We start from the raw sequence: 18,058 nt of genomic DNA, 5'->3' as shown, positions 1-18,058 counted from the left end.
GAAAATAAGTGAGGTCACAAACAGAGTAAAGGTCGTATCAAGCGATAAAAGGCGTTTCACGGTCGTTTCGTCATAGAGTTTACGATATTTTACGAACTCCTTTGACATACTTTGTTTGCCTGGTCTACCATCAGTGCATTTCTTGCCTTCGCTGAGTTACGTGCATTACGTGTCCGGTTCGAGTCGCGTTTGGAATTTCCGTGACGTTTTCGGTATATCTCTTTCAATGTTTGAATTTTCTTTTGCTTCCGGAAGAACAAAGCTGTGTTATCGTTGGAAATTTATTACCATTGAAGAAACGCTCTTTCGGTTCTAATTACAGAAGACAAGTAAATGTGTTTTAACTTCTATTTGTATAACTTAAAGATTGTAACATTTGTTTTCATTACGAAAACCATGTGTTATATATGCTTTACTTTTTGTCAGTGAAGAGTATTTTAAAAGTTCTGGTTTCCATTAGTATTTTAGGGATCTATAAAAAGAAGAAATGTGATTTATTATAATTTATTTACTGTTGCTAATTAATTGAAAACGAAAAGACAAAACTGTAATAAAGGAAATTTTCAGAAATCTTATGTCACAATAGAACTTTGAATATATTAAATTATTTAGTAATTTCTAAAGTATGATCATACTTAGTTTAAGAGACTCGTGTAAATAGTGTATGAACTGAAATATTATTTAATGGTTGTGTTGCAATTCCTTTCATTTACCTATTCGATACCATATTATATGAAATTATTATAGTAATTTAATTGTCTAGTACTACTTTTTGGTTTTAAATAAATTACAACACAAACTTATTGGTTGACATTATAATTTAATTGTAAATCACTGTTCCTATTTAGTATTGTTTCACTGAAATGTTTCTGTTTACTCAAACACAAACTTTATTTCAAATCGAACACAATGGATATGAATATTACAGATTCAATTGTCACAAAATAGTAATGTTAACGGTTTTTCCACCTCATTCGCCTTAATTAGTAAAACAGTCAGTCACTGAGAAACGAACATTTCTGAATAGTTTTTTCATTCTGTTCTTTATGTCTATTTATTTATGAAGGAAACAAAGAACTGTAATAAGTAACAACAACAACAAAATGTAACTAAAAGTAATACAAAATTTGTTAATTTTACAGGTTATTATATAATTTAAATTGTTATCTTTGGTATAACACTATTTTAAAGTCATGTACATAAACAAGACATAAAATGATAAATAAGTGTAAATGGTAAGAAATTGTAAACGACAATAGTAATTAAAAGCATACCATGTATTTCTTAACTTGACAATGAATCACACTAGAGGTACTCAAACTTCATTAATAAACCAGAACTTTGCTGAACTAATTATCATTCGACACTATTTTTAAAACATAATAACTCAGTTAATACTGCTGTACTGACTGACGATTACTTACAATAATTGTATGCTTTCACGAAAGATACACTATACAGGGTATTTCCGAAATCCTGGTACAACCAGAAGGGAGGTGATTTCTCGTGTAAAAGTAAGTCAAATATATAAAATAAAGTTTTTTCATATGAAGCTCCGTTTTCAAGAAAATCGTATTTGAAGATTCATCTAAAACGCATACATATGTATCCAGCAGATTTTCAAATTCAATTATTCTGGAAACGAAATATCACATGAAAAAATTTTATTCTACATTTTCTACATACTTTTACATGAAGAATTGGCTTCTTTCCGGTTATACTACGATTTCGGAGACACCCTGTATAATAAAACTTTTATTTCGATAAAGTCATTCACGAAATTTCATCTGAATTATAAACATCAGATGTCAATAATGTCTAATAGCCTAGAATTCTTTTATCTCTTAATCGTTTTTCATTATTTATAACTGAATAACAATTTTTCAAATTTATTTACAATAACTACGACTGTTTCAACTATGAGATTAATGTTGCATTTAATTGATAATGATTAAAGTCAGAATTTACTATGATTGTTAACGCGGCGTTTGATTGGAGGGTAGTCCTTGCAGATTGAAATCTAACGGATAGCGGTTTGAATACAATAAGCAATTCTCTTCTGTGACACTGTCTTTGGAATAAGTCTAACAATAATAGAAAATCTTGTGGCATATATTTTTACATAAATGAAATGAGTCGACAATTTACCAGAGTACAGCTTTAATTATGAAGTAGATAGGGAAATAAGTTTGCCACAGTAGAATATTACGTACACCGAGTTTATCTAAACTACATGCAATTACTTGTCGCGCTGGAAATCGTATACATAAAGAACAGTAGACTTTGCCTATCATTCCTCGAATAGTGCTTTTTTATAGTCTGTTATCGGTTACTTTAGCAATGCAAAATAAATTGTATAATAAAATATACCAATCGAGTCCAATTTATGTAAAGCATATTCGTAAATATTTTGTGAAAACGATTAAAATACTTTGTAATAATACATAAATTAAATGATAGTAACAAAAATATTAAAATTTAAAGACACTTAAAACCCCTAGAGTAACATAAAAATTTCTTTACTTTTCGCGATACCTTTACGAAAGTTCTACCATCAGATTCATAAATCTCATGATAATATTCAATAAATTTAATCACGTTTTTTTAAACAATTTTGAAGGATTCGTCATGTGCAATGTTTTCGTAGTAAGTCGAACTGCGTATGTATAATTTAAAATAGGCTAATGACGTCGAGTTTGCACTCAATTTTATTAGATGTACCGTAATAGTTAAAAATCTTAATTCTAATCTTAATTCTAATTTCTTAAATCTAAATACCGTTATAGTTAAATATTCTAACAACATATTTAACAATACCTAATGAAAAATATAGAATTTTTAATTTTTATTGGTGAGACATTTACTTGGCCTCTTTAAATTGTTCTATCTATTCTAATTACTCTATTTCAATTCAGCAACCAGTCGACCGTAACATCAAGCCAAGATCTTCAGTAGATAATTTCTACAAGTAATGAGGTAAAACTAAACGTACCGTATGTAGAACAGCAGAGAAATTGCAACTACTTGAAATCCGCGAAATATACAAAATATAAACTAAACTGCGAGAAAATGAGGGGGTTCATTGACTATACATTGGAGTGCGTAGTCCTAAATCACATGTTCATAAAGTATTTTTAATGCAAGGCAAGAAAGAACATCAGCATGAATAATATCAAAATTTCATTACAGTCCCAAAGAACAAATGAACAATGCTAAACCTAGCAAAGGTGTGGATATTTATGGATTACAAGATTAGTTACTCAGCATTACAGAAATTATTTCGTAAACATTGTAAAAATTCTAACACTCAACTATTAAACCAAGATTGAAACAACCCAACAATATTCATTTATCTATTATTTTGATTTACAAAACTAGCATAAACAGCTCATCTTCGTTTTACAGGGTATTCCAAAATAGGTGTAAGTCCTTAAAATGGGTGATTCCTGGAATGGTTTGAAACAACTTTTTCCTTAACGGAAATATTCTCCGAGGCTTTGTTAACGAGATATTAACGAAAAACCCCGACCAATCAGAGCGCGAGATTGGCAGCTGAGCTCCCGCCGTAGCGTTGGCTACGTGTTGCGCTTATACTACGAACAAGTAAGTCGGCAGAGATTGTACGGAACTGCATAAAATAGCAAATGAAAAATTACCGAACAAAAATGTAAAGTTTGATTTTATTTGTTACATCTTTTTCATTTGCTATTCTACACAGTTGCCTTCGATTCCTGCCGACTTGGTTGTTCGTAGTAGAAGCACAGCTACCGCTACCGCCGGAGCTCGGCCGGCAGACGCGCTCTGATTGGTCGGGGTTTGTCGTTAATATCTCGTTAACAAAGCTTCGTAGAACTTTTTTGCTAAGAAAAAAGTTGTTTCAAATCACCCCAGGAATTACCCCAAGGACCTACACCTATTTTGGAACACCCCGTATAGATCCACGTTTATACCAGGTTAATACTCGTACTTGAAGCTAGTTGGGTTATGTCTAACACTCACTTGCTCTAATTTTTACAACATTGTCATTAATGGGAACCAACAATTTATTCCAAAGACCACTTCTTACTTTATACCGGAGTTCGAAGCGTCCGATGAAAGGGAACAGAGTACTATCGGCGGATCTCAGCGTGTTAACATATTCGCTACGGGCTAATTAGCGGATGATATAATTTGATGTATGATTTCCTGCACCACCAGCTGCTTCATAGATGATTTATATATCTTCGCAAACTAACTAGGTGGTCACAATCGATTATCGCTGAATTTAAATTTAAATTAACGAGGTATTACAGGAGACCCTTTAGCATGCGGGTCTTATTCATACCGCAAGGCTGTACTCATTATTCTATTTTATCGCCCATAAAAAAATACTGGTGCCTAAACTGTCCCTAGAATTTTCAATATATTAGTTTCTTTCCGCTTCTAAATAACCACTGACGTTAAATTAACCCTAAAACTACCATACCTGTAAAAATCTCGGATTCAGATTTCTTACTATGTTACTATTGCTGAAATCGTAATTTATTAGGTATACCAGTAAATAATCCACTATTTTTGGTGAAATTTTGTACTTCTTTCGTATCAGTTTTCGAAACCCTGTGCTATTTTATAACTTTACTGAACGGTAGCCTATTTGTAGACTTTCAAATTTCACTGATTATAAAATAAGAGAAGCCTATTAATTTACCCTTAGATCAGGGTTAACCGTTAATTACATGCATGGGGTCATTGTAATTTCGATGTCCTCATAAATGCGTAATTCGTATCCGTTATCGTAATCTGTCCGCATAGCTTCCTAATTAGATTTTCTCTATGAGATTCTGGCAATATATTGGGTTCCTACAAGACCATATTCGAGCAATATTGCACAAAACAAGGTACGAATAATTAAAGGTAAAAGAAGGAATTGTTACGTTATTCTATTAGAGTTCTTGCCAATTTCTCATGAATGTAATTTGCTACTACGATTAAACTGTTTAAAAATAGTTCCATGGGTATTAATCGTTGGATCTACTAAACCTATTAACCCATTAACAGTCTAATAAAATCACAACTTATGATAAACAAATGCATGTTCTTTTATGCGCTGAACTACGTTTATCTATGATAAAAAATGTAAAAATGGAACATGTTTTAAACCTATATTTTTAATAATTACGTCGTGTATGATAAATGGGCCATGCCTAAGTCTCAGACAAGTTAAACTGTTAATAGGTTAAATAGTAGCAGGTGGTAGATAATGTATTAACTGCATATATCATTATTTGTTCCCATAATTCTCCCTCATTTTGACTAGACAGACGATAAAAAATGTTTTCTGACTATAAGCTGTATTTCCAGTATACTAGAACCATAGTGGATTACTTATTGGTACATTTAATAGTACACATTCGACGCTGGTAGATCCTAGCGTTAAAACAACAAGATACATTGATCTGAAATAGAGTTCAATCGTGTCGTACGACCTCAAAGCGAGGCCACAGGTCCTTCACACTCCATATTTCTGTCAATTCTCTCGTCGAACCATCCAAAACACGAGTTTCATAGCTTTCCATTGATTTCACGACCAGCACTGTGTATCTTTTCCACCGAGAATAGCTCAGGTGTGGGAAGGAGGGAACGGCGTTAGATCTTCAAATAAAAGCAACGAACCGCGTCCCGGCAACAAGCAGTCAGAAGCCCCGTTCACCGACCGGTGCCTGGCGATTATTGTTTGTTTTGCGTACAAAAAAGGAATCATGTTTAAACCCTTGCGTTGTAACATTGAGTCAGATTCGTCGTGGCAGTTTGAAATTGGGACTAATAAACATTAATATTTATCATTTCCTTGAAGTAGAAGTATAACGCTGTTTTGCTGATTTTAATACTTAACTTTTAAAAATAGATTGAAAAATAATTGTAAAAATAGAATGAACTATTGCTTCGAAGCAAGTGTTGAGGGGTCATTCTACTTTGATGGTCGAAAAAGTTAGGTTATGTTTAGGGATTTTATCCTGAGTAAAGACAGTATGTAATCAATTACAATTTGTTAGTATTTATTGAACTATTTATGAATAATGTGAAAAAATTGCAAAAATAATGTTATTATATTTGGTTTTAAGTTTTTTCTTAACATGAAATTGACATCTCATAAAAATAGTATTTCCATGGCACGCGTGATTTCTCCACTCAGACCCAACTGAAACCAAAAATTCAAGCATGTTCTTAATATTATGAGTGTCGCTATCGCAAGAAGCACAGTGAATAATTCAAAGAAAAGCATTTTTTACGGTCGTTTTGTTGTGTAAAAAGTATGATAAATTAATGATATGAACATGATTGTGTATTCGTACTAGTAATAAGTAGAAACGGAATGTAATGAACAGACGCGGATCCAGCAGATTTTCAGATTTGAATATCTTGAAAACGAAGCATCACACGAAAGAGTATTATTCTAAATTTTATTCTTTCCATACAATACCCCTAAACCGGCGCAAGCTTATTGAAATTGGAGTGGAACACTTTACAAACAAGGATATCTTTTTCTTTGTTCTATTAGGCAAAAAGAATTCCTTAAAACAGCACATTAACCATGGATATATTATGTACGCATACGTACATTAATACGCTGTAATATCACAAACTTTACATAATTTCGGGGATTGTGATCGCAGTCAATATGCAGTTAACTTCATTTACAGACATTGTAAAGATACTATCATACATAAAATCCATTTAAGGATTTAATGATTATATATTCTTCATATATTTTTATAAATACGTTTCTTTTTTTTATAAATAAATAATATTTATGTATCAAATTTAAAAAAACGTGTATTTATTTACGAGACGCTATTACAGTATGTACCTATATAAAAATTTATTATTCTCGTATTCGTAAATAATAATTTAGTATCGCACGATTATTGAATTAAACTTCTTTACCTTTTTTGAACATTGTAATTTTATAGCCCAAAACTAGATACCTGAAAGTATATCAATGAATTTGTGCAAGACTTCTTACATTTTTTAAACGTGCAAAAGTCATAACGAATCCAGAAGACCCCAGTGTGACTCATTTCGATCATGAAAATAAAACTTTCGTTCCTTATTTAATTTAAGATACTTGCTGAACATTGATATGCATACAATTAGTTTATCGTTTTAATTCCTCGCAGTAAGTAAAACTGTTGTAAATAAATACATATGTAAAAATTTGCCTGTTGCCAGAGGGTAATTGTATGTACTAAGATTCTTATACTATGTTATTATTTCAAAATGTAATAAAAAAGGTGCGCAAACGAATAGAAAAGCGTGTAAAATATCACATTACTTAAATGCTCATTAGCGACGAATAAGTTACTTTAAAAAATGTATAATAAGTTATTTCAAAATGGTGGTACGTCCCGAAAGGACATGATTCTACATACAAAAGTAAGTCGAAATTGTAGAATAACATTATTTCATACGATGTTTCGGTTCCAAGATAATTAATTGTCAATATGCATGTAACGCGTATGGTTTCACAGTGACAATAAGTAGAAACAGAATTCAATGTCCAGACGCGTTAGCTATTCGATAACTGCGCGCGAAACTAGCAGATTTTCAAGTTCGATTTTCTCGAAAACGAAACATCACATGAAACGAATTGAATATTTTCGACTTACTGTTACATACATGTAGAATCACATCCTTCCGGGTTGTACCACCATTTCGAAAACACCGGTTAAACATAAGATATTTTTGTTCCCGCCAAATTATATTAAATACACATAGATAATATGAACGAAGTATACAAATACTTCTTTTATGTTAATAATACTCAGAATTCACGCTGTATCGGTAACGTCCAATATTCGCACGAAAACGGTGACGGGGTCCTAGTACCCCAATAGAACTGGGGCGAAAAAAACAAATTGGACGATAGGACTATTCTTGAACTTCGTCTGTGGTTAGATCCTCGCGTGAAAGCAACCAATCGTGTCCCCGGCGCAACAAGTATGTAACCAGAAGCCTCGTTTTACAACCGGTGCCCGACGTATCATACCGAATATGTAACCTCTCTAGCCCGGAGTGATGAGTACAGCACACATCTCTACCGAGAATACAGATAGATACACATATATAATACACTGGGCGGTCTTATGGTAGGGCTGAAGTGGACATAAGAGGGACAGGGCAATAAATGGAGCAGCTTCATGTCTTTCTAATGGGGCTGTTGGGGAATTCTTCTAGGGCTGTAGTGGAGGCATGGTCGTAGCCAGGGGGAATTGCTCCCCAGAACGGAAAAAAGTAGCTTTTGCCCCTCCCTACAAGAAAATAATTGGATTTTGCCTCCTCCCCTTTCTTCCCAGAGTTACAAAATTCTGGCGTAATATTTCATATTACAGTATAATTTGAAACATGACCAACAGCCTCTATTAACAAAACGCATACATTTTCTACGATTTATGACTTTAAAAACAAAATAAATTGTGTCTGGCTACGTATAACCGTTTTCATTGTTCCAGTCGATGTTTTAATATTTTTGCCCCCCCCCCCCCGGCTGATAACCAGGCTACGCCCATAAGTGGAGGCCTGTACATGCAGTATCCCTTTCCCACATTGCCCTACAGTCGCTTTCTCCCCTTCTGCGATCTGCGAACAAGAGAGGAGCTACTCCAGCGCTACTTCTGACCTTCGGTCTTGACTGCATCCCTACCATAAGAGCACGCAGTCTATTATACACGCTATGAGAATACCATAGACATATATAATGGGCTGCGCGGGCTTATGGTGGGGGTGAAGTCGAGATCGAAGGACAGAAGTAGCACTGGAGTAGCTCCTCTCTTGCTGGCACATCGCAGAGGGAGGGGAGAAAGTGACTGGGAGCGATGAGGAGAAGGAATGCCCATGTCCCCCACCAACAGCCCTATTAGAAAGAGAGGAAAATTACTCCAGTTATTGTCCTCTCTTTCTAGTGCCGACTTCATCCCTACCATAAGACCGCGCTGTCTATTATATATGTCTATGGAAATACATCACCAGGGACCACGTAAAAAGACAGAGAACCGGACACCTTGGTTAGACCGTGTCTCGTTTTCGAACGAAACGTCTCCTCGGGGCAAAACCAGACCAACTCGTCGCCACGCTAGGCTCCTCTCTCCATCGGTAGAACAGGTTCCCTGGTGGTGGGGGGAGGCAAGTGCACATCGTCCCCGCGTGTGTTATCGCACGAAAGCACGGAGTTGGTGGGACGGGAAGGATGAACGGTAGAGGGGAATGACGGGTGATGATCACGAGGTTCCGATAGCGCAGGCCTGCCCCGTCTAATTACTCGTATTTACTCGTAGAAGGAGAAGAGGACCGCGGCCACAGAACGACGTAGAACACCGAAGAGTCCCAGGGTAGTAGACACAAGGAAGGTCGTACGTGAGGAACGAACGCGAAAACGATGGTCGCCCTCCCGGGAATGCTCGTCACGGCACTCACCGTCTCCCTCGTCTACCTTCTGCCACTCTTCGGTGAGTTCACCTCACTTTAGGGCCACTCTGTTGGCTCGACTGCTTTCCGTACCTTAGCCTCTACTGCCCTCGTGCGCTGCGACGCCCGCTATCCCCGCTACGTTCGAATCGCTGCCTCTGTCGCGAGATATGCTCATTCATTAAAAACAAATCGATCTAGCGGTGGGGATGCTGCGTCGGGGTTCGCGGGGCAAGATGGGGATGGGCTGAATTTTTGTTTACATGAAGCTTTTCGGGGAAATGAATTTCAGTTAGAACAGTTTTACACATGCTTTTCGATGTAAACTTTTCATCTGGGAAACCTTTTTTTGGGGTTGAAACTTATATTTATGGAAAGTATTTGTATAGAGTTTTAGGGTACCAGTTTTGAGTCTAGGAATCGTTTCGTTGGAAAGTTACGTGGCGAAAAATGGTGCGAAATTTTAATTTATTTTCTAACTTTTATTGTGACAGTTACGGTTATTGTTGCATGTGATTGGTTGTCGAGGGGATAAGAGTGGAGCTCATCTTTTATGTTCAAATTTGTAAACATTGTGGTTTGTGTCGATTTGACGTGAGTTATAGATCTTGTTGTATTATAAACACTATTACCTGTGTTGTTTTGTGTTTTTTGTTTTTAAAGCATTATACTGATCTGAGTTAGTGAGAGCTACTTATAAAACAAAAAAAATATTCAAAACATTATTGTTGAGTGGGTCACATTAAGGGTTAGTAGATACGTGAAAATTTCGAAGTCCTTTTTTCTTAATAACTTTTCAATTGATAGATTCCTAAACTCAGAATTAATATTTTTGTATACATATTACATATTTGATACGTGCTTTCAATCAATATAAAACAGTGGAAAAAGAAGTTTCTCGGACCAAAGGTTCACCCGATTGTCGAGGATGGTGATTAATTGGGCATGAAACAAATTGTTCGTGGGATTACATAGAAATTTACTCAGGGAATTGTTTAACCCTTAACCTTTAGGCTGCCGAGAGTAACCCTTTTGGGACACTGACAAAACTCGAAATTCAGCGCAGTGTATATGTTATGTGTATAGATAAATTTTTCATCAAAAAGAACCAGCTTTTTAACAAACAAATGCCGCCAGTCTAAAGGTTCATAACAAAATTACGTACTCTGTACGCCACCGGTATGAAGAAGTCTGCTATTTCTCTAAATTTTTGTACTCGAAAAATTTTTGTATTCGTCTTTTAAAATTACGTAAAAAAGGAATGTCGTATTTCGTGTCCTTGAGGGTTAAAGGAAGAGATTTTTTTCGTAGATTAAACCATAGAAGTTGCCACTATTGATATACAGGGTGTCCCAGAATACGTGGGAAATATTTTAACGGTGGCTTCAGCACATCGAAACAATGAAAAAAGTTCGTATAAACATGGCCTATTTAACTTTCTTTTTGTAAATAATTCGTTCGTTACATGGACATATATAGTGTCACAGAATTCCTCTCAATTGTTTGCAAACAGAACTGATATCCTCTGCACAATATTCTTGTCGAATTTTCTACACACTATTTCTTAGTATCGCATGAGTAATACTAGTATTCTACGGGTATTTGAAATCCATTGTATACAGAAGGCCCATTGACAGTGTTGAAACTCTTGCTGGAAGAATTGAATAAAATTTCCAGCAAATCTTAGCAACACCTGGATGCATGACGAGTGTCAGACAGTCATTGGTAAGACATCTGCAGGCTTGTATTCAGATGCGACGAGATCATTCCGAACATGTCTTATGAAAATAACTTTTGTGACTAACTGTTGTACCAACTGTTTTCATTGTTTAGATGTGCTGCAATCACCCCTAAAATGTTTCCCACTTATTTTAGGACACCCTGTATCTCGAATTTTGGGAACAGGAGGAACATTTTTCAAAGAGACTATCATAATGATTTTGTTCTAGGACAACGAACTAAGTAGTGTCAATTATGATTCGTACACTCTTTATACAGTCTTTAATCATCATTTCTGATTCTTATAAAATATTGACCATCTCTGATCGACAGTTATTTTCCGTTTTCACAGATGGATATTGTTGTATTTTAAGTATAGAGGACAAGTACAAACAACGTGCAATAAGTTGACTTTTACTTAAATTCGATTAAATAATTATCCGCGATTACTCGTTCACAATGAAATATTAATTTATTTAATAATTACATTTAATATATACATTCGACTGATAGTGTTCCCTTGCCTGTTATTCGTCATTTAAAACTATTCACCATGGAAACTTTTTAAATACATTTGGCGTGCTTAAGTCATTTGTTGTTGGTTTAATATATGTTATTTGTTATATAAGCAAAGGCACATATTGTATCCAAATCAATTTTATGTTTTACAAGCCTGAGCAGTAGAAAAAGGGAAGTTGGGTGATGAAGGAATCTGGGTCACCTGTTGCTCACTTGAGTATCACATTTAATTGCATTCCTTTTATTCATATGGAAAACTGGTATATATATTTTATCGTATTTCATGATATGTTGAAATTCAATAGCTCTATTTTTAATCTTAAATGTTACTATTGTACAATACTTAAATAACCCTCTTTCTGTAGTAAATTTATTGCACAGTTTTATTAATCATTTACAAATTGTTTTGAAAATAAAATTTTGTCGAATTGATCTAACTGAAATAAAAAACAGAAGTTGTTACACGAAATACAGTACATTTTTTATTGAATTTTCCTTCTGATTGGTTTATAAAAATGCCACAGCTACATACTCGGGTCTCTGTTCTTCTTTGGTATTGGATCTCGTGCGTATTTGGTAATCGAGGTTGCAACCTTCGAGAATAATTACTCACGATGCTTTATTGGGACTATTTCTGATTACAGTTTCATTCTTTTTGCAGGTTCCTACTGTCACACGGCACCAGGTAAATCGCTCATTTTTTTAAGTCTGTAAGAATTAATAGGACAAATGTTAGAGCGTAAAAAGGAAAGGTTGCTTTTTCTAAAATCGAAATCCGTCGTCCCAGAACACGGTGAAATGTGGTACATATTTCTGGATCTATAAAATAGGAAGAATCTAAGCCAGTTTGACGGGATAACTAATACTTAGGCAACCTAGAGGGGTTAAGTATTTATGATTGATCGTCGTTCCATTCGATATTGGTATTCAGTATTCATTCCTAACTGATTTCCGCTCTCATTTACAACGCTCGAGGTAAAAAGTAGAAATCGCTTTTAAATCAAAACGATTGAGGTCTGACTTTTTACTTAATTAACAGAAGTTAAACCGATAGAAAATAAAAAATGGATCTAATTACTACGAAATTGTCTGCGTAATTTAAAAAAACAAACTTCTTATAAGTATAGAAAATTTAGAAATCTTAATTAGTTAATACTCTTGTTGTCGAAGTTTAAACCAGTACCTAAGTATGAAATTTACGTAAAACAATTTCAGTCAATTTTTAAGAAAATTATTAACAAAATAATAACAATAATTAAGGCAAAAAAATGATCTAAGGAAAACGTTAAAACACAATAACAGTACACTACAGTCTGCTAAATTTATTTGAATTTTAAATCATATATATACATACATTATTGCCACCCTGTATAATCATTCGGTCGATGTTTAAATCCATTAATTTATAAAAAAAATTTTCAACACAGTAAAATTCCCATAAAAAAATATTTAAACACCATAACGCCTTTAACCTTACCCAAAACATTAAAAGATAATCCTGTGCACATTCATACAGAAGAATAATTAATTAATTCCAGGAATATTGTGACTTACAACGCAATAAAATCACAAAATCGTTCAGCTACTCGAAAACAAAAACTGTGAAACATTTTTTCGCGCACTTCAACGACCGAATACTGTCTGAAAATGATGTAACACACAAGAATTATGCTATAACTAAATGAAATAAACCAGCATATATACTCAAAGAAACCAAAAACTTATGATGAATAAACGATCAAAAAAGTACATCATTTTTCATCGATTAAAATGTGGAAATTGTAATTTTCATAATAAAATATTAAATACTTCTTGAATGAGTACACATTTGGCAAACAATTATTTAATCTCATTAACTGTTTAAAGAACAGGATGACGTTCTTACAAAGAGAGATCCTCAGGTGTAACGCTGGCTTGTTAATGAGGTTTATTCCAGTGATAGCGCTTTATTTAATGTTACAGTTGTAGATTATATACCTGCCGTTTCTGAACTGGTGGTGCGAACAATAACATTTCTTCGTATGATGCTTCGTTTTCGAGACAATCGAATTTCAAAATCTGCTAGATTTGCGTGAAAATTAAATAGGACCTGGTTAATGCGTCTGTTGATTACATTCCATTTCTACTTACTTATTGTCAACATGAATACATGCTTACAAACTGAAAATTGATTATCTCGAAAACGAAGCATCACACGAGATAATTTTATTCTATATTTTTGACTTACTTTTACATGTAGAATCCTTTCTGGTTGCACCACCAGTTCCAAAACACCCTGTATATAGTCTATTACTTTGACATTGAATATCTCATAAGTTAATGGATATATGTAGCTGAAACAAATATCATTGGTTTTAGAATTCTAAGATCTATCACTGTACTAAACCTAATTAAAAACTCAGCGTTATGACGGTGACCTCTCCTAGATACTATTGCTTTTCACTATATGTATATTATTCGAACAAAATTGTGTCCAACTCTGCCATTGAAAAAGCAGTTTTTATTGAAAAAATGGCCACCGTGTTTAGTGGTTGTTATTTGTCTAACACTAGAACTACCGAACCCATCAAAATAACGGATTGCAGATTTTTTATTTTACAATTACTGAATTCTTAGAGATACTTTCATCGGAATTTATGTTAACCTCTAATTTCTCGTAGACTTTATATTATAGTATTCTAAGCTATATTGCATTATATATTTACTCGATTTAACTTAGCATACATTCAATGCTGGCTATTCTAGTGTTAATTGCAAGGGGAACAGGCATCATTTCCGTAACTTTGTCGTGTAGCAGGGACTCCGTGAATTAACGGTGTCTATCGTTGGGTTGCGAGGGTGTGCGTGAGCGGGTGCGTACGTACACGCAAAAGGTTGCCGACGACGCATGGATCCTCGTAGTCGCTTTTAGAAGAGCGATCCACAGACTGTGACGCTTCTGTGTCTTATGTACCTGTGTATATACACGGTTGTGTACAGGGTGCTCCGAAAATACGAATTTTGAGCATTAACTACCAAACCCGTTAGGTTGACGAATCGCAGATTTCATTATTATGACAATTGAAATTAGTTCTATTGATGGAATTTATGTTCATTTTTATTAACTATATATTTCGTATCATACTATGTTATGCTAAATTGTACTGTGTAGTATGTATACAAGGTGTTCCGCTTAATACAAGCCACCTAAATATCTTCTCCATGTGTGATTAGACAAGAAATATTTTTTATGTAATTTAAATGATTTTTTTATCGTTTTACACTTTTTACATTGCAATTCATTTTTCTGTACTTTTTACTCAAATTATTCTGTAAACTTTTACTTTAGTTACAATCACGTAAGTTGTTATGATAATTATAATTTAATATAATAATTCGGTATATTATTATTTGAATGGTACCTACTTTTTAGTTACCCTGTATATGTAACCGTGTGAACGTTCGGATACATTGCGAGCATACGCACGTACATAATGTGTGTATATACTGGGTGGACCATGAAACGTGATCAACTTAGATTATATTATTCCACTACTATCTGTTCGATCGAAATTTTTTAGCTAATATAACATAAGGTTATTGCACCAAATTTTTTATCAACCCTTTTTTTCCAGAATTTTCAAGGTCACTTTCAGTTTTTTATAAATAAACCTATAATTACTTTACTCCAAACTTTTAGCGGATACTGTGACGAAATCGGCAAGCATAAAAATAATTATTTTTTTGGGCGTAAAGAAATTGTAGATTTATCTATAAAAAATTAAAGGTGACCTTGAAAACTCTGAAAAAAGACTCTCCTTGAGTCATGTTATGTTAGCCAAAAAGAATTTCGATCGAACAGTTACCAGTAGAATAATCTAAGCTGTTCACGTTTCGTGGTTCACCCTGTATATACATATTTGCTGACATAAGTATTCGCGCAGGTCCGCAATTCTGACCGGGACTTTTATTTATGTTTTAGCGGGTGTGTTCGTTTTCTTGCGCCAGTTTCGCGACGTAGAAAGCAAAGCCAAGGTGAAGCGTGTAATCGGGAATCGATTTTACGTATCGAACACGGTGTTAATTTCGGGGCTTAAAAAGCGGTTTCGTTTCGATGGCCATAATTAACTTTGCAGTTTAGTCTTAATGCAAACGTGAAGAGTGAAGGCGTATTCTACTTTGAAGGTACTGTGCACAGTGAATAATATTAAATCAAAGTTTAATGCTTTAAACACTTATATCAAGCTTGTATGGCTTCATTCAAGACTGTAGAGGAAACAAATTTTTGTGCATAATTTTAAATTTGTTTTGTACTGAAATTCGTAAGAATTGATAAATAAAATATTCTATGAATGTAAAACCACTAGTAATATACGATTCAGGAAATTGTTACAAAATTTATACAGAAATGTGTAATTAGTTGACCCTGGAAAACTAAATTATTGTTCCATTGGACTGTATCAATTCATAGTAAACGGTTTATAGTCAAACAACTGCATTGTAATATGTAAAATATTTTGTTTTTACTATTTAGAGAATTTGAAAAATTATTTTATTCGGTGTGTAATTAAACAAATGGAAACAGAATTTCCCAGACGTAATAGAAAAAAGTAGGAAGAATATTTTATATTAGGTTACATTTTTCGAAGAGAAAAGAATATTTACTGTGTGTTTGTATGAAAATTTGTAAACCATTAAAATTTGTACCCATCACTTACTTTAAATTCTTATTCTTTAATACATTTCAAGTAATTAGTAGAGTCTACTTGAGATAGAGGAAAGGTAATAAATTTAAGAGTCACAGACTGAAACACGTAATGTATCTTTACAAGAAAAAAGAATAATTAAATCCACTTAACGATATTTAAAAAATCATGTAGCAATTCCAGCAATAATAGCATTTTAAACATCCCAGCTCCTTTAACAAGAACAAGACTTAAAAAGCCACAGTAAGATCACTAAACAGTGGACGTTCATGCAAACATGTATAGATATTTATGAAATAATTTACAGGGACTGTAATGGAACAGAAATTTATATACTCTATTAGGAATTCTTTTAGATTCTAAATAAAATAAAAGCCACATTAAATATTATTAAACTTTCCATCAAACCGAAATTTACAAAACTAAATATCCCATAAATGCATAAATCTACGGCTATACTAATCTGTAACAACAAACTACGAAACCACTATTAAAAATATATATTCCATCAAAACAATACATACAGTATTTAAACTAAAAACCACTACAGATTATATAAATTCTCAGTACCTTCCTCACATTAATGCATTCATGAACCACTGCTACTCCACGACCAGTATTCAAACAAACAAAACATTTATTTCGTAACTCATAAGCTTATGTCGTAAACAAAATAAAAATCACATTAAGAATTATTAAACATTTCATTGTACCGAACTTTAAACAATCGAATGCGCTATAAATGCATAAAATCGACGGTCTAACGATCAGTATAAACAACGAAACCAGTATTAAAAAGATATTTATATCCCATCAAAACAAGATGCATCGATAACTCGATACTTGGACTAAAAAACCACCATTGATTAATTAAATTCTTCATTTATACCTTCCTCATTTTAATATTTTCGATAACGAACACTGCCCCACGACTAATATTCAACCAGAATATTGATTTAATAACTCGCAATCAATATCCCTAACACAACATTCGAACGAAAACAAAAAAAGTACAAAGAAAGAATTCATTTCGTAACTCGTAACCTTATGTCGTAAATAAATGTCATATTAAACATTAAGCTTCTCATTACAAGGAACTTTAAACAGCCTAATGCGCTACAAATCAGAGTTGGGCAAAATGTAATCTAATTACAAAATCTAAATTACAATTACAATTACAATTACATTGTAATTTTACAGATACATTGTATTTTTGCAGGCACATTGTAATTTTACAATTACATTATAATTTTACAGATACATTGTAATTTTACAAGTACATTCTAATTTTACAGAAACACTGTATTTTCACAATTACATGTATTTTACAGATACATTGTAATGTTACAATTACTTGTGACTTAGATTTTGTAATTAAATTAAATTTGGCCAACTCTGCTATAGATGCACAAAATCGACGGTCTAACGATCAGTAATAAACCACGTTCCCACTATTAAAAACTATATTAACTAAAACCCCACCACTGATTATTTAAATTCTCCGTTTATACCTTCCTGATGCTACTATCTTCGCGAACGAACACTGCCCCACAGCCAATATTCAACCAGAATATTTATTTAATAACTCGCAATCACTCTTCCAACCACGGCAATCAAACAAAAACAGAAAAAGAACAAATTTTATTTCGTAACTCCCAATTATTGCACGATGGAGCATCCTATCCCACGCGAGC

The 18,058-nt window shown here is 33.6% G+C and overlaps 1 protein-coding gene across 2 annotated transcripts in view; it reads left to right on the top strand.

Annotated features, from left to right (window-relative positions):
* The first annotated feature begins 259 nt into the window (after positions 1 to 259).
* Positions 260 to 18,058, top strand: part of LOC107192866 (microsomal triglyceride transfer protein large subunit) — a 29,518-nt gene continuing 11,719 nt past the window's right edge. Inside the window, exons 1-3 of one of the 2 annotated variants that reach the window (XM_015582214.1) lie at positions 260 to 329; positions 9,312 to 9,482; positions 12,341 to 12,364. In XM_015582214.1, coding sequence (XP_015437700.1) covers positions 9,413 to 9,482; positions 12,341 to 12,364 — 94 coding nt within the window. In that variant the 5' untranslated portion in view covers positions 260 to 329; positions 9,312 to 9,412. Of the gene's footprint in view, positions 330 to 9,218; positions 9,248 to 9,311; positions 9,483 to 12,340; positions 12,365 to 18,058 lie in introns of those variants that run through there. The other variant, XM_015582213.1, reaches the window with a different exon arrangement.

This window comes from Dufourea novaeangliae, unplaced genomic scaffold (assembly GCF_001272555.1).
Source record: "Dufourea novaeangliae isolate 0120121106 unplaced genomic scaffold, ASM127255v1 scaffold443, whole genome shotgun sequence".
NCBI lineage: Eukaryota > Metazoa > Arthropoda > Insecta > Hymenoptera > Halictidae > Dufourea > Dufourea novaeangliae.
This window is presented reverse-complemented; position numbering and strand designations above follow the sequence as displayed.